Raw genomic sequence first — 27878 nt, 5'->3', positions numbered from 1 at the left:
ACGATGTGGTCCAACCCCCCCCCCCCCGCCCCAGCTTTATGCCTTCTGTGGACTCCACCTCCCACTTTCTCAGCCTGACGGAGAACTCCCAAGGGAGCAAAGGCTCCCAGGACCACAGGGTGGTGCCACGGCCGGTGGGGGTGGTCCCAGGACTCACACTGCGGCTGTCCATCACCAGGGACCAGCTTCTTGACCACCCTCCACATCTGGGGGCACCAACCAAGAGCCTGTCGTGGGAGCAGCCTCGTCCCCCGCCTCTGTGCCGTCACACTTCAGGGCTGTTAGTGTTTCCAGCTCCACAAATGAGGCCTTTGAGGTGGACACGCCCTCCCCACCCCCACCCACCCCCGGCCTGAGACTTCAAAGGGCCTGAGAACTGGACAGCCTCTGGCGGACAACCAGTCTTCTTCCTGGTGAGGCCTCGAGACTCCCCATCGGGTTCTGATGTGCCTGTTGAGGACTTCACGGGAGGGAGACAGTCAGCGTTGTGATTAGTTATGGTTGTGAGGGGAAGGGTCTAAAGGAAATCACAGATAATCCCCAAGGCCTCTTACAGCAACTCCGACCTCCGGTGCCCCTAAGGGAAACTGAGGGACGGCCAGGGGACAGGTGGTGGACACAACTGTCCCCTCAGAGCACGTGTCAACATGAGACAACGTGCCTGACCCCCACGTGAGGAGGCTGTTAAGAGCGGGAACCCCTTGGTCGTCGTGTCCCCAGCACCAAGCGCAGTGCCAGGCGCACGCAGGCCGACAACACGCGGGCATTCGATGGGTCGAGGAGCTCCGTGTGGGGGCTGGGGTGCAAAGTCCGGTGGGATGCCTGAGCCGAGCCGTGGCCACAGCAGGAGGTAGGGGTCACTGACCACCGGGCCCAGGCCCTGCTTCCTTCACAGAGGTTACCCCCCGAGGGCCAGCCGGGGGACACGGCCGCACGAGCAGACATGTGGGGCGTGCGGCCCGGTCCCCCTGACTCCGGACACGGGGAGGGGGGAGGATCTCGGGAAGGCCTGGCTCAGGCCTGGGTCACAGTGGGTTCTTTGAACTCAGGGAGGGGAACGGCTTCTGCGCCCACCCTGCAGTGTCCGCGCCAGAGACCCTGAGGCAGGGTCTGGCTTGGTGGGAGAGGGCACAACGCATCAGCCCCGGGAGGAGCCGATTCACGCTCACCTGGACACGGGGTGGCAGGTCGAGTCTTAGAGCAGATGTTCAGACGTGAGACCTGGCTGTCTTCTTGTCTCCAACAGAAACAAAGAACTGCAAGTAATAACCTAAACCCAACCAGCCTGGCTGAGCACTGATGAGCTGTTAGTCTCTCAGGACAGCAGGCCCAGAGGTGAGCAGTTTCATCACGGGCTGGGGCCAGCCTCTCTCTGCTTCACTACCCCTAGGACACTGGCTCTTCATTTTGGAGGTCACCGACTCCTGGTTGCAAAATGGCTGCTGCAGCTCTGGACATCACCTCCCCATCTGGATGTATTTAAGGCTGGAAGAGGCAGGGTGCCAAGTTCTCCTTGCTTGCCTGTCATTTTCAGAGAACAAACCCCTTCGTGGAGGAACCCAGTAGACTCTTGTCCTATCGGCCGAAGCTTACCGCAGGACACCCTGACAGGAGACCTGTGCACCCAGGACAGGCTGGGATGATCTCACACTCAATCCCACCTACCGAATCCAGTTATGGGGACAAGGAATGAAGAATGGGTAGTAGCTAACAGACACCAACCCATCTGTGGGACACATGCCCTGGCCAGGGGTGTTCAAAGCAGAGGCTTCTGTTCACCCACAGATGCTGGGAACTCCTGACAGGATAATCTCACGGATGTCCCCAACAGGTGACTGCACAGTGAGGCCAGGAAGAACACTTCCTAGGAAGAGGGACTTCCTAGGAGGCAGGCCTCCGGACCAGGGCTCAGAAGACACCGATCCTGGCCCACCCAGAGCACGCCAGCAGCACCCCGCCCACCCGCCTTGTCTGCTGCCTACAAGGGTGGGGATCAGGGCTGGGAGGGCGCCCAGCAGCCGAGAGCGCCCAGCTCAGCGCCCTTGGCCCTTCCACAGCCAATCAGGCTCCTGAGTCAGAGGCAGCCCTATTTGGTAGCAAGCTGTCAGGCGGGCCAGGGCCAGGACTCGCCCCGGTGATGAGCCCTCCCCCATGCCGTGCTCACTCCTAATCAAATGCCCCCTAGTCTCCACCACGTACGTTCTCCAGAGCGGCCAGGACAGCCTTTCCAAAGCCTGCGTCTCAGCCTCCCTCCAGCTCGGGGCTGCCCTGAAGTGTCCTAATAAAACCACTCTGTCAGCGTGAACAGATCCCACACCTGTGGAGCCCGGCCCAAGGACTCCGGTGTCAGCCCCTCCGGCTCCCAGCCAGCCCGTTCCACGCTCCCGGGGCGGGTCAAACACCGGGGCGCTCTCAGCAGGGACGCTGCACCGAAGCCTGTGGGACCTCGTCTCTACTCTGTGCCCCAAATCGTGGAGGGGCAGGGTGGCCACGGAGAGAGCTCACACGGAGCCCGGGCGTGGCTGTGTGTGACCGTGGGTCACGTTCTCTCCTGGGAAACCTCGGGGGCTGTGCGGATCCAGGACCCACCTGCCTCACAGTGGGCGCTGACCCCAGCCCCGGAAAAGAAGAGCCCAGGCCACACACAGCGTAACCCACTCACATTTATAGGAGACACAGAGGAGGAAGGCGGACAACACATCAGCATTTCTACTCCAGGGAACCGGCCAATTCCGACCAGAACAGCAATCAGGAACATAATTGCACAGCGTTGGGGTGCGGCATCTACGCGGGCTTAGTCCCACTCCCCGTCCCCCTCGGGGTTGTCCTCACGAGCCGCCTCCACGTCGTGGAAGTGAAAGTTGGCCATCATGTCTCGCACGGCCAGCATCAGCCTGTTCAAGCCTTGGTTGTGGTTCAGACCCCCAGCCCCTCCAGCCTCCAGCCTCTCCCCCTGTGGCAAGGAGACTCGTCTGAGCAGGGGTTGTCCTGGGCCCTGAGGCCCAGTGCTCCCAACCCGGCCTGCCCAGGACCCCGTCGAGAAGAGGAAGCTCCCAGACCCAAACGCGCGTGTCTAACAAGACCAGGCCCCAGCGCGGGGTCAGGGAGCCGCGTCCGGTGGAGGGGCCGAGGTGGTGGTTATGGTCGGGCGGGCACGTCCCAGCCTCCCGAGCAGGCTGGCCGCTGGCTCCAGCAAGCCTCTCTACCCGTGCACAACCAGTGGCCCTGCCTGAACCCACCCGGCTCACACGTGCCCACGTACCTCCATGGTGTAGTTGGGCAGCAACGACCGGAAGAAGAGGGCAATTGTGTTTCCATGGCTGACCGGACTCAGCCTAGAAGAGGAGGAAGGAAGGTCAGAAAGTGCCCCCGAGGGAGGGGAGGGACAGGAAGGCAGCCCGAGCCCCAGCTGGGACACGGGGTTGGACCACCAAGACTCCTGCTCAGCTCTGGGTGGGCAGTGGGCCCCCAGAGGTACCGGTGAGGGCTGCTTAGGCCTCACGGGGAATGGCGTCCAGAGGCGGTGGGCCCTGCAGGACCCGGCTGGTTGAGCCGAGCAGGGAGGAGGGTCACTCTTGAGGAGAGCTGTGCAGGGGTGCAAAGGGGTCACATCAAGGGAAGATTCCAGGGTGTGCTGGAGAGTGCCCCCCTGAGAAGACGCCATGCTGTAAGCAGCTCCAGCTGGACTTTTAAGGACCGGCAGCCTCTGCTGGGCAGAGCCCTTCGGCCACTCCTCAGGTCGGGGCTACAATGTCCAGCCAGTCCGCTTTCTTTCTGAACCTTCCAGTGTCACAAATTCCTGACTGTCGTCTTACTCTACTTATAAATTCAACTGGGAACTATTTCCCTAGAAGCACGTAGTCTAACCGTTTTAGCACAATTCAGTTAAGAAAAAGTCCTTCAGGGGCGCCTGGGTGGCTCAGTCGGTTAAGCGTCCGACTTTGGCTCAGGTCACGATCTCGCGGTCCGTGAGTTCGAGCCCCACGTCGGGCTCTGTGCTGACGGCTCAGAGCCTGGAGACTGCTTTGGATTCTGTGTCTCCCTCTCTCTCTGCCCCTCCCCTGCTTGCACTGTCTGTCTGTCTGTCTGTCTCTCTCTCTCTCCCTCTCTCAAAATTAAACATTTAAAAAAAAAAAAAAATCCTCCATCCTACATAACGTGCTCTGCTGAGATCTGGAAACCACATGCTTTCCCGAAATGGGCAAATCTGTCTGTGACTTCCAGATCTACAAGACTGTGCTCAAGGCTCTCGGTAAGTCAGTCACTCAGCTTTAAAGACTAGAGGAGAGAAAAAAGAAGCTAGTCCACGATTCAAGGCTAACCACTGTCCACAAATCCACTGTAGACTTGGGCTCCGCTGTGCCCTCACTGCAGCCCTCCTGGCTTGGCTGTGTGGGTCTTCTTTACTTCTTGGAATGTGCCCTGTGCCGCGCTCCTTGCACAGGGCCTTTGCACGCGCTGACTCTTCTCATGTACCAGCGACATTCCCTCCCCCTTTGTCGAAGGTCTATTATTCCTTCACACGGCAATGACCACGACCTTCTCTGAGAGTCATGTGCACCACAAGTTTCTCACTGCAGTTTTGACTCCACATTTAAGCCTCGATTCCGTAACGAACATGTTTCCCCACTGCCCTGTGAACACTCCATGAGGACACAGGGAATGCCTTACTCTTGCTTCCCACTGTTACCTCCAACACCTGCTCTAGAAGCTGACCAAAAAATGCTCCTGCTGTCGACAAACAAGTGAAAGAACACGCCTGGCAAAGCTGACCCGCGACCCCAAACCACACGGTCCTCTGCAGGCCTGTGTCTGCGGGAGGCAGTGAGCCCTAAAGCACTGACCTCAGAGCTGTACAAGCAAAGGAGCAAAGCAGGAGGCGGAGAGGTACCTCTCTGGTCTGACGTAGGAGTAGATGGTGTCCAAAGGAGGCAGAGGGTCAAAGCCCATCACAGACTGCGTGGTCACATCCTTCAAAGGGAAACAGAACTGCCGTGAGCCCCTGCCTTCCCCTCTGCAGACTTGCAGCCAATTCCAGCCCGGACCGGCCTCTCTGCTAAGAGTCCATCCGTCAGACAGAAACGGTCCCCGGCCGCGAGGCTATGCGTACCGTCCTAAGCCACGGGGTGAACGGGCAGGGAGAGCCTTTCTTCCACGGGAACGCTCACTCTGCCCGCTCAGAGGGCTACAGAGGACACCCGTGGGCAAAAGTGTGTGCGCTGTAGGGAAGGGACAGAATCATATGGTCACTTGTGTCAGGAGCCCCACTTTAGCGCTACGGGACGCAGGCTCCAGGGCCCCGAATGGCTGGGTCACTGCTCTGAGCCCTGTGAGGTCACAGCTCCACCTCTCAAATCCCTGGCTGTGAGGGGAAGGGCCCGGCATGTGACAAAGCTCCCACCCCCAGCCCCTCTGCCTTACCGGGGGGAGGGCGGCAACGGCTTCCTTGACCTCAGACAGGACCACGTGGCGGTGGATGTTTCTGGGCGCACGCTGGTACAGCACCTTCCGCCTAGGGCCGGGAGTAAAGCGGCAGCACGTGGAATGGAGCCCGCACCGGCCCTGCTGCCCCGTTTGTGATGGCAGCACCCGAGCAGGTGGGCCTCGTCCCACGAGGATCCTGAGGCCACCTGCCGCCCTGTCCCCCCTGGCCCCAAGCCCACCTGCTCTCACATGCTTCCACCGCAGGGTCCCCGGAGTCCACCACCCGCAGAACCTCGCGGACGTTCTCCTCCAGCCAGCTCATGGTGGCCGGCTCCTTCCAGAGGAAGTGCGACCTTCCGAGGTACAGGCTCACCAGCTGGCTCAGGGCAGGGGGCTGGCTGCGGGAGAGCGGAGCCCGTGAGCAGACTCCACCAGGGCGAGGCCTGCGTGCACCCGCCGGCGCCTATGGGCAGCGTCCGGCCCCGTCCAGCAGCCGGGGGTGACAGGAAACCGCCCGGAGGGGCTGCCGACCGGGGCAGGCAATCACCCGGAGTGGGGCGGGGGCACACACAGCGGTGACTTCTATCCAGGGTACGTGTTTTTTAAGAAGCACAAGTTCTGGGGCGCCTGGGTGGCGCAGTCGGTTAAGCGTCCGACTTCAGCCAGGTCACGATCTCGCGGTCCGTGAGTTCGAGCCCCGCGTCAGGCTCTGGGCCGATGGCTCGGAGCCTGGAGCCTGTTTCCGATTCTGTGTCTCCCTCTCTCTCTGCCCCTCCCCCGTTCATGCTCTGTCTCTCTCTGTCCCAAAAATAAATAAAAAACGTTGAAAAAAAAAAAAAATTTAAGCAGCACAAGTTCTTTGGGGAGCCTGAGTGGCTCAGTCGGTTGAATGTCCGACTTCGGCTCAGGTCGCGATCTCACAGTTTGTGGGTTCGAGCCCCACGTCACACTCGTTGTGCTGACAGCTCAGAACCTGGAGCCTGCTTCAGATTCTGTCTCTCACTCTCTCAAAATATTTATTTTTAAATATATTAAAAAAAATAAATAAAAAGTATGAGTTTTTTAATAGCAACCTAAAATAGAAAAGGAACATGTACATGCACGCACAGAGACGCCGGAAGAACCGCCGTGGTTCACAAACAGGGTCTGAGGGTGGCTGGCTCCCACACTGCACGTTTTTCTGTCGTTTTCTAATGAGAAATTTGGAAAACGTAGCACGTGCCATGCAGACGCATGAACCACGCTAAGAAGTGTAATGATACTAACCCCACCCAGCAGCTGCGGGCACAGTGGGCCCCGTGCCCTGCTCACTCCTCACCAGGAAGGCTTGTGCTCTAGGCCGCAGGCTGCTCACGCACCGGCCAGCTCTGTGCCTGACCCTCGAGGCGATGCCCCACCTGGACCCGGGACCCGGCCACCCAAGCGGGAGAACAGCCCAGCCGCCAGTCTCTAGCAGAGAGCACCTGCCAGGCCCCTCCCAGTAGCGGGGAGAGAGCAGTGACAGCCAGACTCCCAGGGTCTGCCGCCAGGAGCGCCCCCACGACTCACACACAGGTGGGCACTGTCCTCCCAGGGCCCGTCGGTCTTTACCTTATCTCAGCGTCCGGTCCGAAAAAGCTGTGAGTGGCGACAGCGGCATCTGGCCGCACGCTGCAGTACTCGAGCAAAGGGAGGAGGGCTGCAGAGAAAGCAGGGCCCCCATGGGCACGGTGACACCAGGGTGAGGCCAGTCTACCCACACCAGCCTCTGCCACCTTGGAGGGGGTCGTGCGTCCTGCTGCCTTCCCAGTGGCCCGGTCTGCATCTGAGGGGTTGCACCCGTGCCCCCCAGGCACACGCACAAGGCGTTCTAACCACTGACATCACAGTCTCCCTCCGCAGGCTGGTGGGGAGGCCGGCCTGCAGGGTTCAGGCCTGGGGCAGAGCCTGTCTCTCTCCCTGAGCAGCGGTGGCTTCCCCACACAGGAGGTCACCTGGAGAACCCTGTCTTCCGAGTGACTTTACAGGCGGCTCACACCCCGATCCCACACAAACAGCCGGGGCCCACGAAGGGCCTCGCCTCATAACTTCACGCACCTTGACGGGGAAGGGTCGGTTGTCCTACGGCCTGGCCAGGCAGCCCCGTGTGAGCCCGGATGGAGTGGGGCGGGGCCTGGACACACAGGCAGAGCTTGAGAACACTGTCCGGTGGGCGCCCCGAGTAACACGGGCCTCAGCCCTGCCCTGGCCGCCTCCTCAGACCTTCACCATGCTTGTTTTAGACCTCCTGCTCTGTGTTCTCCCCAGCACCTAGTACTACCTGCCGCTCTCCCCGCCCAAGGACGCGAGCCCCAGGAGCGGGGACCCTGGTCACCTCCTCTCCCGGCCTGAGACGCAGCAGGCTCACTGAGGTTAAGGGGTCACCTCAAGAGCCTGGGCTGCTCCTCCAGCTGGGGGCTGTGGGGACAGCATGCATAAGTCCCCACAGCCCGTCCCTGGGACTCGGCCCTCTGTGAAAATGCACGTGGTAGGAGGACTGCGCTCCAGCGGGACCCTGACAGACCACACAGCTCTGTCTCCACACGGACACCAGCCCACTACTCTAGGATGCCTGGAGGTTCTCTGGGCAATCCCAGGACCACCCTGTCTCCGAGTTATTCAACCCAGTGAAAGATGGGATTTGGGGACAAGAGCATAAAGCCGGGGCCCCTCCTGCACGTTCTGCTAACATCCAGCAGCTCACTTATCTCTCTAGAAAATGCCACACGGGGGCGCCTGGGTGGGTCAGGCGGTCAAGCGTCCACCTTCGGCTCAGGTCGTGATCTCACGGTTTGTGGGTTCGAGCCCCGCGTCGGGCTCTGTGCCGACGGCTCGGGGCCTGGAGCCTGCTTCCCATTCTGTGTCTCCCTCTCTCTCTGCCCCTCCCCCGCTCGTGCTGTCTCTTTTCCTCTCTTAAAAAGAAACTTTAAAAAAAGAAAATACCACACCTTCAGAAAGTAAGTTTTTCTCAAACAGTCAATATCAGAAACTTATCCTGAAGCCCCAAGACACCTGAACGCCAAAGTCGCTTCTGACTCATTTTCTGCTTTTGAACTGTAACTACGCCTTGTCCAAAGGCCCTGAAGACACGCCCTTCTGTCAGGGGAGTGTGCGCGCTGGGGCCCCGCCGCACCCACCTCCAGGGAACATGGTGAGCGCCTGTCGGATCAGGAGAGAGGCCTGTTCCCTCGCGGAGCTGAGCTCCTGCTCAGGGAGGTCTGCTTGCTGACTCAGCAGAAAATAGGCCAACGGCACAGAGAAGGCAAAATTCGGGAGCTGAGACAGGTTTCGATGAGCCTGAAAGGGGCGGAAAAACAAAACCTGGAGCTCTACTGTGCCAAAGACAAAAGACTCAAGACCCACGGCTGCTCCAAAGTCACCGGATGCGCCCGTGATGAACACGAGTGTCGTGCTGGCATCTCGTCACTTGGCATAAACGAGAATTTTGTGTTACGTCTGGGGGCTTCCTCGGGGCAGAAAACAAGCAAAAGGCCCTGGGAGGGTAGAAAACTGCCTGGGATGGATGAGAGGAGGGGCCTGGGGGGAAGCGGAGTCAGGTGGGGTCACAGCCAGATGCCCGCCCTTGTGACGGGCTCGGCTCTGAAAGCAGCCAGCCTGTGCTCTGTCACAGCGGAAAACTGAGCGAGCCGGGCGGCAACGAAGAATGTCTCTCCTGCTGCCAGGACCCGATCAAGTCTGCTCTCGTGGCCGAGCACTTTCCTTGCCTTTCTCCACATGGGTAGGGAACAGACAACACGTGACGTGCCGTTTCCTCCGCTAAAATGGGACCGTGGTCTCCACGGTTATATAACCTTTCTTCCTCAGCCCTGTTGTGGGGGGATGGGGGTGCTCCAGGAACTTCTGTAAACTAGATCCCCAGAGGCGGGACTCCTCGGCCAAGTTGCCAAGCGACACAATTCAAATGATCTACGTTGTCAGTTTTCAATCGCACACGAACGCGTGGTGACAACAGATTCCAGCTCGGAGATCAAGAAGGTAAGCTGTCGATTCCCTGCCCGCCTCCCCCGCCCCCTAAAGGTGGTCAGGTTCACACATCCCCAGGACAGCGAGGCCCAACAGGAACACTCGTTCTCTAGCAGCCAAATTAAAAGGAAAACAGGTGAAGTTAACGTTTACTAATGTTCTATTCAACCCAAATTCCTAAAATAGCATCACTTCCGCACGAAATCACCATGAAGGTCTCGTGCCCAGTCTCAGCCTCAACGTCAGGCTGGAGGCAGAGCCCGTTTGCAGGGGAAACGGGCGGCGGTGGAGACAAAAAGGGAGGAGCACGCGGGGTGTGGCCAGAGCCTCCCCACTGCTTCGCGGAACCGCCCTGGGGTGCACAGACCCTGGACGGAGAAAAGCGGGGTGGGGGGGACCCGGCCCCGCATCGCGGCACACACGCACGCCTACCTCCCACTCCTGGAAGAGGCGCATCAGGTAGTCGTAGCTGCGCGCTCGCAAGGCCAGGTGGTCGATGAGCAGCAGCATGCACAGAGGGTCCTCGTCCGGCTCCAGGCTTCCGGAGGCGGCCCAGGGAGTGGGGGGGGGAGGCGAAGGGAGACAAGGGGCAGAGTGGGCCGGCGTGGACATCCACGGGCCCAGGCCGCGAGCACACGGGCGCCAGAGGCAGGCACCCACCTCAGGATGAGCTTGCAGAACTCCAGCGCCGTGCGGGGACAGCCGCGCTTCTCCAGGAAGCTCATCTGCTTGTAGAGGGCCAGGTAGAAGCTCCTAGATCCAAGACAGCTCCTCGTGAGCCAGAGCGGCAGCCGCCAGAGCCGCACTGCCCGGAAGCCTTGTCCAGCACCACCGCTGCCCTCTGCTCCTTGGCCGCGCTGGCCATTTCCTGCGCGGCCTAATCACCGCGAGTGTTCGCAAGTGTTCCTGTGTCTGCAGAGAAGGTGACGCTCTGCTTGTTGTTTGCGGTTACGTGTGTGTCCGTGTGGAGAAAAACCAGCTTGCCTGGGAGTTGCGACCATCGTGTTTTTTGTTTCCTGCTGTTCGCTTCAGAGGACAGGTCAACGTCTCCTACTGTAATTACCACCTTAATTTGCCCTCAAACCTCAACAGTTGCTAGGGGCACTGCTGCTGGATGCATCCAGTTTTGGGACTTGAATCATCCTGGTAGGCTGTTATTTGCATCAATAACCAACACCCTGCCTGTGGATGTTAGTATTTTATGACCTGTTTCTGGGAACTAAGAACTTAACTGGAGAGACAAGACTGACACAAACAAAACCAGACAATCTGTGCAGTCGGGGTCAGCATGCCCAGGATGACTACCAAGGTGCGGAGGGCATCCAGTGCTGGAGATGACCACAGACGCTGGAGGCCGCGAGGGCGAGGGCACCAGACAACAGAGGACCCTCCCCCCCCGCCCCGCCCCCTGCAGCCCCATGAGGGCAAGAAGCCAGGGGGTGAGGTCAACAGGGAAGCCACTGTGGCTGTCCCGGCTCCATTAGTGATGGCTGGTGCCAGAGTGGGGCTTGGCGAGAAGACTGGCGCCCAATCATGACCGGTTAACACCGGGAACAGGATCAAGCCAAGAGCAAGCAGCTAACTGGCTTAGGAACTGGAAGGTATGGCTGCCCGCAAAGCATTCCAAAGCATTCTAAACTCATGTGGCACAGATCCTATTGTCCAAACATACAAGGGAAACACAATTACAGCCCCCAACATAGTGGAGTCGCTTATCAGACTCACTTGTAAAAAGACAGAAGGAACCCCAGGCTGGCCCAATCGGTGCGTCCGTGAGCCCAGCCATCCTGCATTCAGGTTGTACACAGTGAGGTGCCCCAGTGTGAGCTGGCAGGTGGGACGCCTCAGGGACAGTCCTCTGCCATCTCCCGTCGCAGGACAGCTTCGACACACCTGTCACCGTGAAACCCACCTGTTCTCGGGTCTGCGGTAATCCAGCCGGCAGGTCCCGCTGGTGAGACTGAACAAGGGATGAAAGGCACACTCCATGCTGTAGAGCGCTCTCTCTGCAGGCCACACAAACACCAGGGGAGGGGGTCGGGGCCACCGTGTGGCAAGTGCAACCTCACCCCCCCCCCCCCCCCCCCCGGCTCACAGAGAAAGCTCTCAGAGGGAGGAGGTCACACGGCGAGGGTTTGGGAAAAGGCGGCGCGCCACAGATGTGACCCTGGGGATCACCGAAGCCACTCTGTGCATTTGCTTCACCCAGAGACCACTTGTCGGCCCCAGGGTTGTATACAAGCACACGTGCTCACAACACCCACAGGCACACGACCACAGCAGCTTGTTCACGTGATCCAGGAAGTGGAAACGCGCCGAGTGTCCCCCACATGCCGGCAGGCACACAAAACATGGGTCTATCCACGCTGTGGAGCATCACTTGGCCGTACGAGAGGGGAACTCTGAAGACGTGGGTCACAGGATTCCACTCACAGGCAATGTCCAGAACAGGCAAATGCACAGAAACAGGAAGCGCACCGGGGGGCCAGGGGCTGGGGGTGGGGAGGCGTCAGGTGACGGGCAAGCGTTCTTTTAGAGGTCACGTAAATGACCTAGAATCGGTGGTGACAAAGCTGTACAACTCTGCCAGAACCTAAACACCAGCGAGTCATATGCCACCAACGGCAGCATCGTATGGTCTATGAACCGTACCTCAGGAAAGCCGCTGTTGAAAAGATACCCTGGCAAACCCTGTGTCCCCGCCATCACTTTATACAACGCCTGTGCTCCGCCAGCGAAGGCGTGTGCGGGTGCGGAGGAACGGCAGGGTGGGGTGCCCACGCGCCCCCTTACCTACGAGGTCTCGGGCCATCTCCTGATCCTCCTGAAAGCGGCAAGCATCGCTGAGCTGCAGGAGCGAGTCAACGTGGTACGGGCTGGTCTGGAGCAGAACCTGCGAGGAGGGGGACACTGATGGGGCAGCAGCCGGCGAGGCCCCGGCCCCAGGCAGGCCTTTCTCTCAGGCACGTAAACCTCATGACAATTTTGCCAGCGGTGGCATCCACGATACCCTCACCTCAAACCAAGCTCATAACCAGGCCTGTGGTGGGAACCGGGACCTCTGTGCCCCGGGACCCCCATCTTTACCCTCTGCCACCCCCCCACACAAGCAGCCCTTGGAAGATGAGGCGAGTCCTCGGAAGCATCCTGCCGTGGCCCTCAGCCCCCATGACCCGGGCGTATACTGGAGGTGAGAGGAGCCGGGAGGGCAAGGTGCTTCTGGGCGGAGTGACACAGGCTGGGCCCCACGCCCGGGGCACCCGGGGTAACTGTGGGGAGGGTGTGGGCTGGCGCGGACCCTCTCGTGGGGACACACGCACCACGATGTTGTTGGGCTCCATAGACTCCACGGCGGCCAGGAACTTGTGCTGTGTCTGCTGGTACTCCTCACTGTGCTCAAACGCAAAGAAGGAGAGGCCTCTCTTGGACTCCAGCAGCCGCATCGACAGACCTGGGGAGAGTGCAGCGTCAGGCCCCGTGGTGTTCCTGGACAGGAATTTCTGCATGCACCCAGCATGAGTCCCTGTCACAGGGTTTGCTCTCCCAGGATGCCTGGGGCTGACCGCCCACGGCTCGGTCCACACCGGCACCACGTCCCATCTACGCCTTTCCTAGGAAGATGTCCCCCCCCGCCCCGCCCCCGGGGGTGTGGATCGATCATAAATGTCCCAGGACGACAAACGTGAGGACACACACGGTGCCACCCCCATGGCATCTGGCTGGGCCTAAACAGCGATCAGAGCCCAGATCCAGGAGGGCATGGGAGACCGTGCAGGGGCTGCAGCCAGGCCTCTGAAGCGACGGCGATCTACACCCCACGAGTGGACGGCCTTTCTCTTTGTACCACGTGTTGGGTAGAGGCCCAGTTTCTTCTGAGGAACCACTTACCTCCACAGAACGGGTGAGTGGTTCCAGGCTACCCTCGACTCAGTCCCTTCTGACGGCCCCGCCACAGAGCCAGGAGCTTTGTCTGTTCAAAGTGGCTCGGGGGCTTCTGCTAGCTAAGTGGGGGTGTCCTCGCTGCCAGCACACAGGAATCATGCAGAACCCCAGAGACACAGAAGCAGGGCGTGGCTGTCACACGCTCCCATCACAGTGGGCACCCCGGCCCCTCCCCTCTGTCCCGCCCGACCGGCCCAAGGGCTCTAGGATGCTCCTCCTTTGGTGTCATGATGTCAACCACAAGCACACAGCAAGCCTTTCTGCACTGTGGCTGTTTCTCTTCAGATACGCGTACTTATTAGATGGCAACAGAACATAAAATACCACGCTTGAAAGATGAACTTGATTGCCTCCTGTGGTACAGTATTCACAGGAAAAAAGAAAAAGGTAGACAGAAGCTGCATTGAACCGTATTTGAGAAAACACGCAGCTGGCGTGTGTTGGGGGTGGGGGGGTCCTCCGTCCTCCAGCACGAGGCCAGGGCGCGCGCTCACACGCCCGCACGCTGGCTCTGCACAAACAGAGCAGCGGCCTGGCCCAACGGGCGCAGATCCTCGCGGCCCGGTGCCGGCCCTCACCTGGTTTGGTGTACCGTGGCCAGGTGCTCTTGGGGGTCGTCAACCACGTACACTTGGGGTACACACGCTGCCGTTGCCTCGGCCTGGGGAGAACGGACACGGTCACGGCTTCATCTTCGCTGCCTGGTCTCTGAGGGACCTCGGAAGCAAAACCGCGGGGAGGGGAGGGGAAGGGGAGGGCACGGACAGGACAGAATGCAACAGCACTAACAGAACATCAGCAGTGCCAAGCCAAACTAAACGCCGCCATCTAAATAACCAAACAACCAGAGACAGAAAGAAGAGCTGGAAGTTTTTAGAGTCTAGCAAAATGGCAGGAAAGAAAGGTAAAAAGGAAACAGAAGTTGAAAACCAAAAATAGAGATGAGGAGGAGAGCAAGCCTGTGGACGCAATTCCCTGGGGACCGGGCTGGACAGATGCACCGCTGGCGGAGCACAGAGGACAGAGGGCAGACCTCTGTGTTGAGGCGGGTCCTCTCCTCGCCTCTCAAGACGCCAGCGATGCAAGAACAGGATTTGAAAAGGGAACAAGGGGAACCACGGAAAGAACTGGTGTGGGGGGGGCATCAGGACACTGACACCAACACACTCCTGGGTGAGAACGAGCCAGACAGCACCAGTGGGCAGCAGGGGAGGGAGGTTGAGCTCCCCGAGATGTGGCCCACAGACTGCCCTCATCCCTCAGCCCGGTGCTCCTGCCTCGCTGGGCAGGGATGTCTCCGGCGGTACCAGACCGCCCCCCACAAAGCGGTGGTTGCAGGGAGGCATTTCTGCTCCATCACTGACGCTTTCTTTCTTGAGCTGAGTAACGGGCATGTGGACACGTGTATGTGATTCTGTATATTTTCCCGATACTATGAACCATTTCGTTAAGAAAATAAAGATGAGTAAGAATCTGGCCTGCATTAGAAACAGGATAAAAAGCAGGTTTCTTATCCCACCAAGAAGGCAGAACTGCAGGAGAAAAAAACATGGTGCCTCAAAAGCACAGTCATAGTCTGAAGAACACTCAAATGACTACCTCTAACATGTTGAGTGTCTGGCCCTGAAACTTTCGCCAGGTTTATTTTTGCTTCTCAACCAGCATCAAAACCAACGTGAGGTTTAGAACCTGGGATAAGTCTGATCTTCGTCCACTTAACACTTCTTAGCGGTTGGCATCATGCGGTAGACGCGGTAAGAAACGCTCTGCACGAAGGCCTGTTGGCAGGACTTTTTGTAGGAGGTGTGGGTGTTCAAGTTTTCAGACGCTCCAGCACGGAGCCCAGTTCTGACCGGGAGCTTGGTAGGGTGTAAATAGGAGAATTAACTGGATATGCAGAACTGCCTGGTCTATGGAAGCCCAGGGACAGCCCGACCCTGCAGTGAGCTGTCCGCACAGAACAGAGAGGAGGCAGGGAGGTAGGTGGGGGAGGCTCTGCTGGGGGGCAGCGGGGGAGACAAGAGCAGCAGGAGGGCAAGTATGCCGTATGCGTCTGTCATAGGAAGCTTTCCGAGAAAGAGCTGTGCACAGGCCATCTGCACGTTCTGAGACGGCCACCGGAGAGGGACAATCAGAAACACACTGAGTGTGTCTGCACACAAGGGGTACGAGGGAACCGTGGCTTCTCAGGGAAGCCTTCGGTAGGACTTAAATTTTTAAACAAATCAATACCCTAAGAAGTATAATAATACTATAAGAACAATAAATGTAATTACATTAAGTATCATTTGCACAGAAACAAGACCGGGCATAAGTGTGAAGAAAACGGCAAAGACAGGCCAAGCACATGCAAACAAGTGGAGCTAGGCTGGGGAGAGGCACGATGTTCAGACCAAGAGGAACATTTTATGTATTTATTTATTTTTTAAGTTTCTTTATTTTGAGAAAGCACAAGTGGGGGGGGGGCGGGGAGAGGGAGAGGGAGAGGGAGAGGGAGAGGGAGAGGGAGAGGGAGAGGGAGAGGGAGAGGGAGAGGGAGAGGGAGAGGGAGAGGGAGAGGGAGAGGGAGAGGGAGAGGGAGAGGGAGAGGGAGAGGGAGAGGGAGAGGGAGAGGGAGAGGGAGAGGGAGAGGGAGAGGGAGAGGGAGAGGGAGAGGGAGAGGGAGAGGGAGAGGGAGAGGGAGAGGGAGAGGGAGAGGGAGAGGGAGAATCCCAAGCAGGCTCTGCACTATCAGTGCAGAGCCTGACGCTGGGCTCAAACTCATGAACCGTGAAGTCATGACCAGAGCTGAAATCAAGAGGTGGACGCTTAAGCAACTGAGCCACCCAGGTGCTCCCCAAGAGGAACATTTTTAAGTGAAAATGTTTTTCATCAATATTCCACAAGAAGACATAAAGTCAGAAACTCCTGTGTCCTGAATAACCTAACACCAGAGATAAAACCAAAAACCATTAGCAAATAACAAGAAAAGTCCTCCACGTGTATATTATGACAGAATCTAAAACCCCTAACTCTACGACAGGTCAGAGGAGGTAGAAACACTCAGGCGGTGGGTAGGCTAAGGCGCACAGGTATTTGGAAGGCAGCGGAGAGACTCGGTGCTAACACCACAGGGGAATACCCATTCCTGTGCAACTGCACTAGAAGAGACCACACGGATGCAGGAGGAGTGCAGCCAGCACACAAGCCGGCACCTGTCCCCCGGGGCGAGGGCATTCCCCTCGTGCACCGGGCGTGAAAATGGTGCCTGGAATCCAACCATGAAGAACCATGCGGTGTGAGACGCCAGCAGAGCCCTGTGGTTCCGGGGAACGAGGAGTGTGTGCTGAGGGGCCCCAGAGAGGGGCAGCAAGCTGTCCTGACTGGTTATCTTCGGGGGTGTCAGAGGAGACAATTCTGAATTGCCTCAGTTTTTTCTTTTATAAAAAGCATTTAATTCTACATTTAGAAAACACACGGACAGTACTTGAAAAGACAAAGCCTCTGCCGGTGTGGCAGCTCCTGGTCAGAACGGACTCGGTGCTGGAGCGTTGGGAAAACGGGAACACCCACACCTCCCACAGAAAGGTCTGCAGAGCATTTCCTCCCGGGTTTACCACTAAGAACTATTAAATTAACAAAGATCAAACTGATCCCAGAACCTAAACCTCGTGTTGGTTTTGCTTGCTAAGAAACGAAAATGAAGTTGGCCAAGATTTCAAGGCTAGAAGCTCAAAATTTTAGGACTTCCAGAATCCCTGTAAAATGCTGGCTCACAGGCTCATAAAGGCAGTGTGAGGGTTGGAGCCCAATGGCCATCAAAAAGGTCAAACACCAACTTCTCCCCAGCCCCCTTCAGATCCCTCAGAACCAGAAGTCCTTAGGGTTTCCTTCTGTAAGGCCCTTTGCCTAACCTCCCCTAGGGTCTAACCGACCTGGAGAAACTCCCCCCCCCTCCCTGAGGACCCCCCCTCCCCTCCCCCTCCCCCTTCCCGAGGGTCTAACCCATCTGGAGAACCTCCCTCCCCTCCTTGGGAACGAAGCCAGTGTTGATCTTACCTTTGTTCCCCCAGGACAGCTCGAGCACCAAAATATCTTTTCAGTTCTGTGTCTGGATTCAAGTGTCTACAGAATTGAAAATTTCACGAACAGAAATGAAATTGAGTTCTTCTACACTGAATCTGGGAATTCTGAAAGGTCACATAAAACGCAGCAGAGAGAACAGCTATTCTGGCAGGAAGACAACTGGCAGGCCTCCTTTAAAACCATGCTAACCTGAAGCAGAGGCAGCCGGTCCTGGGGCCAAATCAGAGCAGCCTCAGACCTGCGACTAGATCAAGGTGTGCTCACTGACTCAGGAAAAGAGATGCTTTTTAAACACTGGCAACAATCTCTTCAGTAGGGGCAGGCTTTTCATAGGCATCTATGAGAACAAGACAGGAATAACTTGTCCCAGGATGACCTCTGACTTCAGCACCTTCCGAGAAAAAAACACTCCCAGAGATCTACAAAGCTAAGTGACGGGTCCTTGGAAACAGAGGGGTCTCCCCCGCGTTCTGTCCCTGCCCCTGTTGCCTCAATGTTTGGCAATAAACCTACAACACGTTTAAATCAAGATAGTAAGTTTCCTTCTTTTTGAAATATTACCTTCCCTTTGCAAAGAGTCTCTGTGTCAGCTGGGGGGGGGGGGGGGCGAGCTAACCTGTGCTCCACGTATAGGACGTGCTTCTTGGAGCTCAGGGGGGGCGGGCCTGGGCGGCTCAAGCCACTGGCATCCTCAATCCTCTCCAGGAGGCGATCAATATCTTCCAGCCCGTTTTCCTAAAAGCCCCAGAAGAACATCTTAATCACCACACGACTTTGCTTTAAATGTAAGATCAACAATAAAATGGTTTGTACGAAGAAGCAGCATTCTATTGGGTCTACTTCCTGAAAGACAGTATAATCCGAACACCGCACTGCACGTGTATTGAGAAAAAAAGGAGAGATGCTTCGTTAGAGGAAGCTCAGGATTGGCGAGATCATAGAACCAGAAGGACTCCTGAAATGACGAAGTCACAAGCCTACACTGCTCATCTTTCGGATGTGCCCGCCAAGCTCTTCAGGTGGGACTTGGGCTGTAACTGCCAGTGACAGGCACAGAAGGCCACAGCCTCCTCAGGACACACAGAATCAGGTGATGAGGGCCGCAGGCGATACTGAAAACAGATTTTCTGACAACTGACTGGACCTGGAGGCTTACACCTCAACATCTGATTAGTCAGTCCATCAGCACTAGAGAAAGGTCGGGGCACATGGGCAGTCCACTGACAGAGGCTGCACCATCCAGAGAGCATCATTTCAGATGTCACCAGAAAACAGAAAGCACAGAGGGAGGTCTGACCCTCAAGGAACAAAGTGAACAAACATGAGTGAGATTTGGTAAGTGACCTTCCCTGACCTCCGCGTTAGATTCCTAACGGGAAGGAATCAAAATATCAAATGAAAATGAACTGCCCTGAGAAACAGCCAGATGCACATACCAGAATTTCTCCTGTAGTGTTTTTCTTATTTTTCTGTTTCTTTTTCTTCTTTCGGAGTTTGCCACTTATATTAGACTAACAAAAGAAGCACATTTTAGTCAATGAAAGAGACAATAAAATCTTACATGCTGACAACTAAAGCAGCAAGCTACAGAGGGACACGGGAACACAGGCTTGGGTCCCCTCCCTCCCACCCTGAACGTCCTGTGAGCTCACCTGCTTCGACAACACAGACCTCCCACTGGCCCACAACTCTGGTTCCCTCCAAGTTTCTCCTTCTTGACAGAACTCATGGCTTCCCAGGACCTCAAGAGGCTCACAGGGTGTGAAGCATCCACCCACCTGCCCTCTGCCTTCATCTTTCACTTTGTCAACCACTCTCCCTGCCACGCTCAGCCACCCTGGAGACTGGGACCCCGCACTGCACTGCCCCACACCCTTGGTGCCTCTGCCCGGATCGCTCTCGCCCCTTCACCTGGCCACCTCCTTCCCCGCAACGTGAAGCACTACACCACCCCAAGCTCAGGCAGGTGCCCCTCTCTACGCCACGAGTCAGGGTCCCTCCAGCTGCACTTGTCTGTCCTCATCTGCCGCTCTCTCGACCAGAGGCCCCAGGAAGGCAGACTTGTCCCCAGAACCCGGTAGGCTGACCAAAAGCACTTACTGAGTAAACAAGCAAAAGATCTCCTGAGGGACCCTCTCCCGCAGTGCCGTCGTGCACACCAGCCACACCCCAACACTAACCTGACCTACGTACTTCTTCAAGGCACGTCCACCCGGGGTCTTGACCACCTGACCAGAGCTCCAGACACACAGTCACAAAAAACACACCCCCTGGGGAGGGAGGAGCAGACCCTCCCAGAGTGTGGAGGCCACTCTTGTGCCAAGAAAACTTGACTCGGGGACGCTGTGTGGGGCCTCCTCTATGCCCACAACTCGTCTTGAGGGTGTCATGCAAATCTTATCAGGGGTCCCAAGGAAAAGTGGGGACAACTGGGACCCAGAAAACGACAGCAGAGGGTGTATGTGGCTGGCACTTCCTAGTCCCCACACCTGCTCTGGGGGTGCTGCTTTGCCAGCCATTTCTCCAGCTTTCTTGGCATCTGCACCTCCACTCTGGGATCTCCTTCTGTTCCCTGTGAGCAGACACTCGGGTCTCTCCCCATTCAGCACTGGTCCCTCCTCAAGGTCCTCAATGTTTATCTGGAAGACAGATGGGAGAGAACAAGGGTGTTACGGGTGTCCTGGTCACAGATCCCATGGTGATACTGAACTGTGTTAGAGACAAGAGAGCAGGACAGGGCGGGGGTGGGGGAGGAGGCGGGGAGACACGTTCAGGATCACCCTGAGGTCACAGGAAGGAGAAACGTAAGTCTGTGTGCCTAGCAGAGCCGTACTGCTCACCTTCTGAACAGCTCTGGTTCACGGTTACTTTAGTCAATAAACTCCAGAGAATGCTGGGCACCGTGTGGCCCCACGGGGTCTCTGTCTTCAGAGGGGACATAATGAAGAACCCCCAAACGTTACAACTTACCTCCCTTATGGAACAGAACCCTAGCACAAAGATTCGTATATACATTTGTTCTGTCGATGCATTAATATTCTTTCCTCCTACTGGAGACACTAGGTAGCTCACCTACAGTAGGAGACAGGACAAGAACCCGGGAGAAGAAACAGTACCCAAGGACTGACCTACCTGGAAACTCTTCCCTGATAAAAGTAACACACGGTAATAAAAATAACTCAGGACGGAACCTTACCTAGTAGCGAAAAGGAAGGATCCACACATGCACACACTCCCGTACACACTAAACACTCACACCCTGGAGGCGAGACAGGGGCAGGGGTGGGTACAAGTTACCGGGGAAGTTCTGGCCCTTTAGCCAGTCAATGAACAAACAGATAAAAGAGGTTAGCAGGAATACTAACTATGCTTCATAAACCAGATGAGATGGGATGGACCCAATCCAGTACACTGAAATACACAAAATACACAAAAATAAAACTGTATGTTCAATCTAGAACCTCTGAAAAATATAAAGCTAAAAAATAAAAATAACATCTATTTTTTTTATTTACTTATTTGTTTGTTTATTTATTGAGAGAGAAAACACGAGCAGGGGAGGGGCAGAGAGAAAGGGAGAGAGAGAATCCCAAGCAGGTTCAGCATCGTCAGCAAGAGCCTGACGTGGGGCTGGATCCCACGAATGGCAAGATCATGACCTGAGCCAAAATCAAGAGCTGGACACTCAACCAACTGAACCACCAGGCACCCCAAAATAACATGTTTTAACCCCCACGACCCTGAGACAATTTCTTGTTAAACTTGAGGTCACACCGCAGCCAGTGAGTTTTTCAGTGATGGTTCTCTTTTGGCCTACCGTCTCAGCTGGGAAAGTGTCAAAGAAAAGAACACGGGAACAAATTTTTGGGTCCTTTGGTTTTGCTTTCTTTACCAATGGAGCCTACCAAGGACACAACCCAGAAGTACGTGATGCCAATCTGTCTACAAATCCATATCTGACTCAAAAATGCTGGACTTCTAGCACAATAGTTTCTGTCCCCGCGTCGCCGATACTGTGGCGATTCCTACTGCAGACACCTTCTTTTGAGTGGTGGCATTGTGAAGCCAGAGGCCCATGTGTGGTCTGGTTGGTTTGGATGTTGGAGCAAAGGAAGAAAACTAGAACGTGGCCTCCTGGGACATTTCCTCTAAACAAGTGGGGGATGCACTGGGGAATTGGCACCTACACTTTCTCCGGTATTCAACGGAATTCTACCCCTAATGCCTCTAGTGAAGCCGGGTGCTGGTTTACTTCAAGTCACGTCCGCTTCCTTAAAAAAATTGTTTTAAGAAAAAAATTTTTTGAGACAAAGAGGGTGCATGCACACGCGAGAGCAGGGCAGGGTCAGAGGGAGAGGGAGAATCTTCAGCAAGGTCCGTGTCCAACGCAGAGCCCGACTCAGGGCTAGACCTCACTACTGTGAGATCACGACCTGAGCCAAAATCAAGAGTTTGACGCTCAACCAACTGCGCCACCCACGTGCCCCAAGAATTTTTTATTTTATTTTTAAGTAATATCTACACTCAGCATGGGGCTCAAACTCACAACCCCAAGATCAAAAGTCACATGCTCCACTGACTGACCTAGCTAGGCGCCCCACTAAGATATTATTTTTTGAGCCCCTTCTGGAAACTTGAGGTGTTCGGAGGAATTCAAATGCATAAGCTCTATGCCAAGCTAAGCTTCACCTGAAATATTCTGGGTCTGTGCGCACATGTGCAAACCTCCAACGATGTACATACTCAGTCTTGTTTCTTTACTGGAAAGAGCTGCTAACTGCGCATGATTCATTTGCTATTTGTATCAGCAGGCACCAGCACTCAAGGACTCTCCACCCACCATCCTGAGATAAATCTCATTTGGTATCCAAAAGCTGGTACTTTCATCAGTTTCGCGGTCTCAAATGGGTAACAATTTCAAGAGGTTCTTGTTCACTACACACATATTCTCTGCTACTCCACGGGGATAAGGCTTGATCGATACTTCAATAAACACCGGGTGGGAATTTCATCTTTTTTGGGGGGAGGAGCACGGAACCGGAGTATAATTTACGTGGCTTGAAACGGACGCACAGTATGAGTTTTGGAAACTGCATAAGTATGTAACCCACACTCTTACCAAGATGTAAGATGCTCCCATTACCCCAGAAATACATGCCTCCTACCATCTCCAACTAACATTTCCTGCTGACTCCGGCAAACACTGCTAGGATTTCTTCCACCAGAGATGGCCTGTGCCTGTCTTAGAACTCGGTGCAGAAAGAGCCAGAGTATGCCTTCTTTTGTGTCTAGCTCCATTCACACAGTGTATGTGTTGACGCTTATCCTGCTGGTGCCCATATTACTGGTCACCAGTACTCCTTTGTGTGGACGTGCTACGTTAGCTTACCCATCAGGCAGAGGAAGTCGCTTCAGGGTCTTCCCATCTGCAGCTGTTTGGATGAAAGCTACTGTGTGAGCGTTTCTGCAGAAGTCTCTTGGGTAAGTATGCAGAGGTAGAATCACTGGGTTGTAAGACACAAGATTTATGTTGAGGGGCGCCTGGGGGGCTCAGTCGGTTGAGCGTCCGACTTTGGCCCAGGTCATGATCTTGTGGTTTGTGAGATCGAGCCCCGCATAGGGCTCACTGCTCTCAGCGCAGAGCCCCCTTCAGATCCTCTGTTCCCCTCTCTCTCTGTCCCTCCCCTGCTTGCATGGTCTCTCTCTAAGAAAAATTACTTTAAAAGTACTGTTTCTGTGGGGCGCCTGGGTGGCTCAGTCGGTTGAGCGTCCGACTTCGGCTCAGGTCATGATCTCACAGTTCGTGGGTTTGAGCCCCGCGTCGGGCTCTGTGCTGACAGCTCAGAGCCTGGAGCCGGTTTCAGATTCTGTGTCTCCCTCTCTCTCTGCCCCTCCCCTGTTCATGCTCTGTCTCTGTCTCAAAAATAAATAAACATTAAAAAAAATTAAAAAAAAACAAAACACAAAGGATCAAAATCAACTCGATATCAAAGATGACACGTGTTGAACACCAACTCAAAGATCACTGAACAATTTCAAGTCCTTATTTCAGCCAAACAGCAGCAGCCTAATCACTGAAACTTATTTTGGAAGAAGTTTGGTTTTTTATTTAATTTTACAACTTAGATGCTTATTTCAATTACTTTCCAGGCATGACCATTATATTGAACATAAAAACAGAGACATATACACATACAGTTAACCCTGTAACAACACAGGTTTGAAATGTGCCGGTCCACTTATATGCAGAATTTTAAAAAAGAGAGAGAGATGATTTCTAATCTAAAGCCAAAACAACAACAACAACAACAACAACAACAACAACAACAGCAACAAAATCACCCAAGGGCTACTTGTGAGGATAAATCCATGAACTAACAACGAAGAATGTCTCCTGCTCTGCTTCCCTCTCTCCAGGAGAGCACTTCTAAGTGCCCCGGAAAGGCTTCTAACTAAACCACTTCAGGTCACATTCCTACCGTGGTTTTCAATTTCATTTAATACCTACATTTGCAGAGTGCCGTCTGCCCAGTATGGGCTGAAGGCTACACACGTTATTACTTCATTTATCACTCATGAAAATCCCACGAAGGGAGATCATCGCCAAGAAACAGGGAAACTGAAGCTTATGTTAGATATCTTGTCCACGTTCTCACAGCTATGACGAGATGGGGCTGGGATCCAAACCTAGGTCCTTCTGACTCCAAAGCCTGTGTGCATACATTCTGGCTGGAGACAGTACATGCTGGTCCGCTTAGAGGAAATGCTAATTCATGCAGTAAATTTTCTGCATACCTGGGTGCCAGACACAGGGTGGTGGGGACATGTTAGGGAGCAGCAAAGTCTCTGTTCCCACAAAGCTTCTACTTCATCAGAGAGCAAGGAAGGAAAGTAACACCAAATAGAAAGAACCGACAGAGAATCTGTACGGTATGTTCTATGATAGCTGCCAGGGAAAACTGAGAAAGAACAGAAGAAGGGGAATGGGAATGTGCAGATCACTCCACTTTGAAAGCAGGTAGGAAGGGTAGGCAAGACTGAGAAGGCGTCCTCTGAGCAAATCCTGAGGAAGGAGAAGTGAGACACGGGACATCTGAATACAAGGTGTTAAAGGCAGAGGAGACAGCAAAGGGGACAGGTCACTATGGCTACAGCAGAGCGAGCAAGATTATAAGGAAATGAGGTGGCAGAGCTCATGGGGTAAACGAGACCAGCGTGGGATCATTGGGGGGTTGCGAAGAAAGGAGGGCTGAGGTCAGACGTATGTCTGACTGTAGCTGCTGCATTCAGACAGGTGGCAAAGGAACAAGAAGAGAAGGACTGGGCCGAAGGATGACGGTGATCCAGGCCAGAGGCAACAGTCCCCACCCAGGTGCTACCGGACTTGAGAATGGTCTCGTATATTGTTGAGAGAGAGAAAGATCAGGGATACCTTCAGGTTGCTGGCGTGGACAAGAGGAAAAACGGAGATAGAGAAGGCTGGAGGAGGCAGAAAGAGCAGTTAACAGTTGGACACACTGGGTTTGAGATGTCTGTGAAAGGTCTAAGAGGTGACAGACGTTGAGTTGGAGGTATGAATCCCAAGACCAGGAAGGACATCTGAGCTGGTGACACCAGTGTCAGAAAGTGGAAGGGAACACACAAACAGCAGAGTCCTGAGCAGGTACAGACCTTGAGTCCCTCTGACATGATGTCATGGGGAGGTCCACATCAGAATTCTTTTCCTCCATTCACACAGGTAAGCATCTGCCATTTTTTTCATTTCTCCCAAACACTCTGCCCCCCTGTCCATCTACCCTCCTTTCTTCTTCAACAGGAACATTAACTTTGCTTCAGAGACAAAAACCATGACATGGTTAAGGGTGCACATTTTAGGTCAGAAAGCCTGGGTTTACTCTCCAAGTGTCACTTAGCATGTCATTTGCACAGGGGGGACTACAAGATCTCCTTCCCAGACTGTGAGAATCATATGACGCAGCAGCAGCACCTGCAACGTTCAATGTCCTCCAAAGAGCAGCTGTTGGTGTTAAGGGCTAAATGTTGGGGACATGGGGAAAGAGAAAGCACAACCAGATAAAACGTCCATGGAAATGGCTGCCTACAGCACAAATTGATTTCAGCCCGTGGGCAAGTGAGATGAGAAGGAAGACTTCAGTACTTTGAGAGAAGTCAGAAAAGTGGCAAATTTATGGACACGTGATGTGACGGAAATACTGGGCAGACTCAACCGGCCGTGTTTCCAACTGTGGGAGCTGGGAGATGAGCACGTGAAGGTTAATACTACTTTTATTTTTGTACATGTCTGAAATCTTTTATGATAAAAATGCCAAAAAGGAAGAAAGAAATGAGAAGAAACAGGTAGAGGGGAAGGAGTTACTTTTCATCTCAGAATCGGAACAAGTGGAGGGAGACTGGAGAATATGAAGAAAACGCTTCGTCCCAACTCCCCCAGAGACTACAGGGTGAGGCTGTCTCTCACCTTAAGAGGGAAGGTCAATAATCTCTAAACCAATCTCCCAGACTGGAAGCCCACACGCCCCACACGCCCCGCCATCTTATGATGGGTGTCTAACTTGCCAACTTTCCATAAAGCAAGCAGCAATCACAACACCAAGAAAGAGTCACTGGTTTCTCCGATCATGATCTTCAGACCTACTGCTGTTTGTTCAACCACTCGGGCACACCGAGGAGAGGATACAAGGTGAGCAAAACAGACACGTTACCCGCCAGAGGTCAGAGAAGCAAGAATAAGGCGATGCGCGCACATGCCAAAGTACAGACTGAGGCCAGCTAAAGAAACCCCGGTGGGCGTTTACTCCTCAATTCACATCTACGGTGTCATTTCTGTGTCAGACACTTGCTGTGAGTGCAGAGATGAGCTAAACACCATCGCAGCTAACGCAGCGATGAGGAAAACACCAAGTCCTGGGTTGTAAGAAGTAAACAAGAATGTCAGCAATGGCCCTGCAACAGCTTGACGTAGGCAATGTTCGTTCCTGAAATACAGCGCCCAGACCTGGGGAAGTGAGGCCCCGCCCACCGTGATGCGGACCCGCCCTTCTACGGCAAGACCACGCCCACCCCGCAGCCCTGACCCCCCCCCCGACAGCTCCGCCCAACCCGCCGTGGCCCCGCCCACCCCATCGCCTGCTCCACCCACTGGCCCCTGGCCCCGCCCCCACCGCAGCCCAGCCCTGTGTGCCCCGCCCCCTGACGTCACGACCCGCCTGGCACAGCACCCCCTCCCACCACCCCCACCCCAGGCAGCCCCGCTTCTCACCAGCTCGAACCGGTTGTTGACGCAGACGCCTTCCTTCCCTGCGCCCCGGGGGCGCCGGCCGCCTGTTCCCCGCTTTGGACCTTCTTCTTCCGCATCATCGTCATCATGGAGGGCAAACTGCAGGGCACCGGGCCCGAGGGGCTCCTGGCCGCGCTGTTCCCCCCTCAGCCTCCGGAGGGCCCGGCGCGACATAGGACCCAACGGCCGCTGACGTCCGGAGACCGGGAGAAGGAAGAGCCGAAAAGAGAACGACCGGCGCGCCTGCGCACTTACGGCGCGCTGGCGCGAGCCCGAGCTCTGGCGTCTGCGTGCTGCGGTCCTCCGGAACTTCCTCTCCGCCAACAGTGGCATCTAAGAAAGTGCGGGCGCGTCCGGGCGAGTTCTCGCGCGAGTTGGGCTCCTCCGCGCGGCAGTCCTGGCTGCCCCGGTGCTGGGTGTCCCTGGGTCTTCCGGAGGCGTGCCCGGGACCGACGTCCAGCTGGGACGGGGATGGGGGCTCACGGGCTCCGAGCCACCTGCACCCGGGGACCTAGACTCTGCTCTCCGAGTGCGGGCTGGCTGGGCGGGAGGAACCCGCAGGTAGGGCTAGGTGAGGCGACGGTGCGCGCAGGTGGGCGTACTGCCGCGTGGTGTTCCAACCGGGGCGAGGCACAGGTGACAGCTGGGCGACCTGGACGGTCCTAGTGCCCGCTCTGCACGTGACTCCTTTCAGTCTGCCTCCACAGCTGCAGGTGGGACATTTTCCTCCTTATTAAAAGTAAGCAATCCAAATCGAGGAGCTTCCCAAAGCTGCGGACGGATTTCTGGACGTCCGCCTCCCCGGCATAGACTGGAACCGAATGTTAGGGGCGGTCCTGGAAGTTTGCTTTTTGTTGTCGTTAATGCGTCCCGGGTGATTCTCCTGTTTATCTACGTATGGGAATCTGTGGTTTAAGGTGGAGGCTCGCCACCCTTACTGTGTTTCATAACCTCCTGGGGAGATTTTTGCAATAAAGATCAAGGACATACCCCTGGAAATTCCGAAATGGCGTCAGGCATTGATTAAAAAAAAAAAAAAATTAATGTTTATTTCTGAGACACAGCGCGAGCAGGGGAGGGGCCATGAAAGAGGGAGAGACAGAATCCGAAGCAGGCTCTAGGCTCCGAGCTGTCAGCACAGAGCCCC

At 55.4% G+C, this 27878-nt stretch overlaps 1 protein-coding gene and 1 long non-coding RNA gene across 9 annotated transcripts; one reads left to right on the top strand and one right to left on the bottom strand.

Annotated features, from left to right (window-relative positions):
• Window positions 1-230: 230 nt before the first annotated feature.
• On the bottom strand, window positions 231-27043 carry TCF25 (TCF25 ribosome quality control complex subunit). 8 transcript variants are annotated; one of them, XR_013552619.2, is made up of 20 exons: window positions 26714-27043; window positions 19923-20072; window positions 18870-18944; window positions 18050-18168; window positions 17407-17472; window positions 13947-14029; window positions 12747-12877; window positions 12220-12319; window positions 11339-11432; window positions 10087-10179; window positions 9859-9964; window positions 8580-8739; window positions 7015-7102; window positions 5664-5822; window positions 5422-5512; window positions 4892-4971; window positions 3263-3335; window positions 2663-2953; window positions 1170-1521; window positions 231-460 (listed from the first exon to the last, which is right to left on the bottom strand). XR_013552619.2 is itself a non-coding variant. In XM_060649895.3 (19 exons), exons 1-18 carry the CDS (start codon window positions 26903-26905, stop codon window positions 1209-1211), a joined length of 1884 nt encoding a protein of 627 aa, XP_060505878.2. In that variant the 5' UTR covers window positions 26906-27026; the 3' UTR covers window positions 231-460; window positions 1170-1208. The 8 variants fall into 8 exon arrangements, 4 of the variants coding, with proteins under 4 accessions (XP_060505878.2, XP_081647500.1, XP_060505877.2 ...); XR_013552621.2 differs by having other exon boundaries at window positions 1170-1232; XR_013552618.2 differs by having other exon boundaries at window positions 231-1521.
• LOC144614658 (uncharacterized) lies at window positions 13648-17509 on the top strand. The gene is made up of 3 exons (XR_013552622.1): window positions 13648-13755; window positions 15665-15778; window positions 17421-17509. It is a non-coding gene; the product is annotated as an uncharacterized LOC144614658 (long non-coding RNA).
• Window positions 27044-27878: the final 835 nt, after the last annotated feature.

The sequence above is a fragment of the Panthera onca genome, chromosome E2 (assembly GCF_046562875.1).
Source record: "Panthera onca isolate mPanOnc1 chromosome E2, mPanOnc1 haplotype 2, whole genome shotgun sequence".
In the NCBI taxonomy this organism is placed as follows: Eukaryota; Metazoa; Chordata; class Mammalia; order Carnivora; family Felidae; genus Panthera; species Panthera onca.
Note: the sequence above shows the minus strand (reverse complement) of the source record. Positions and strands in the feature narration are given on the sequence as shown.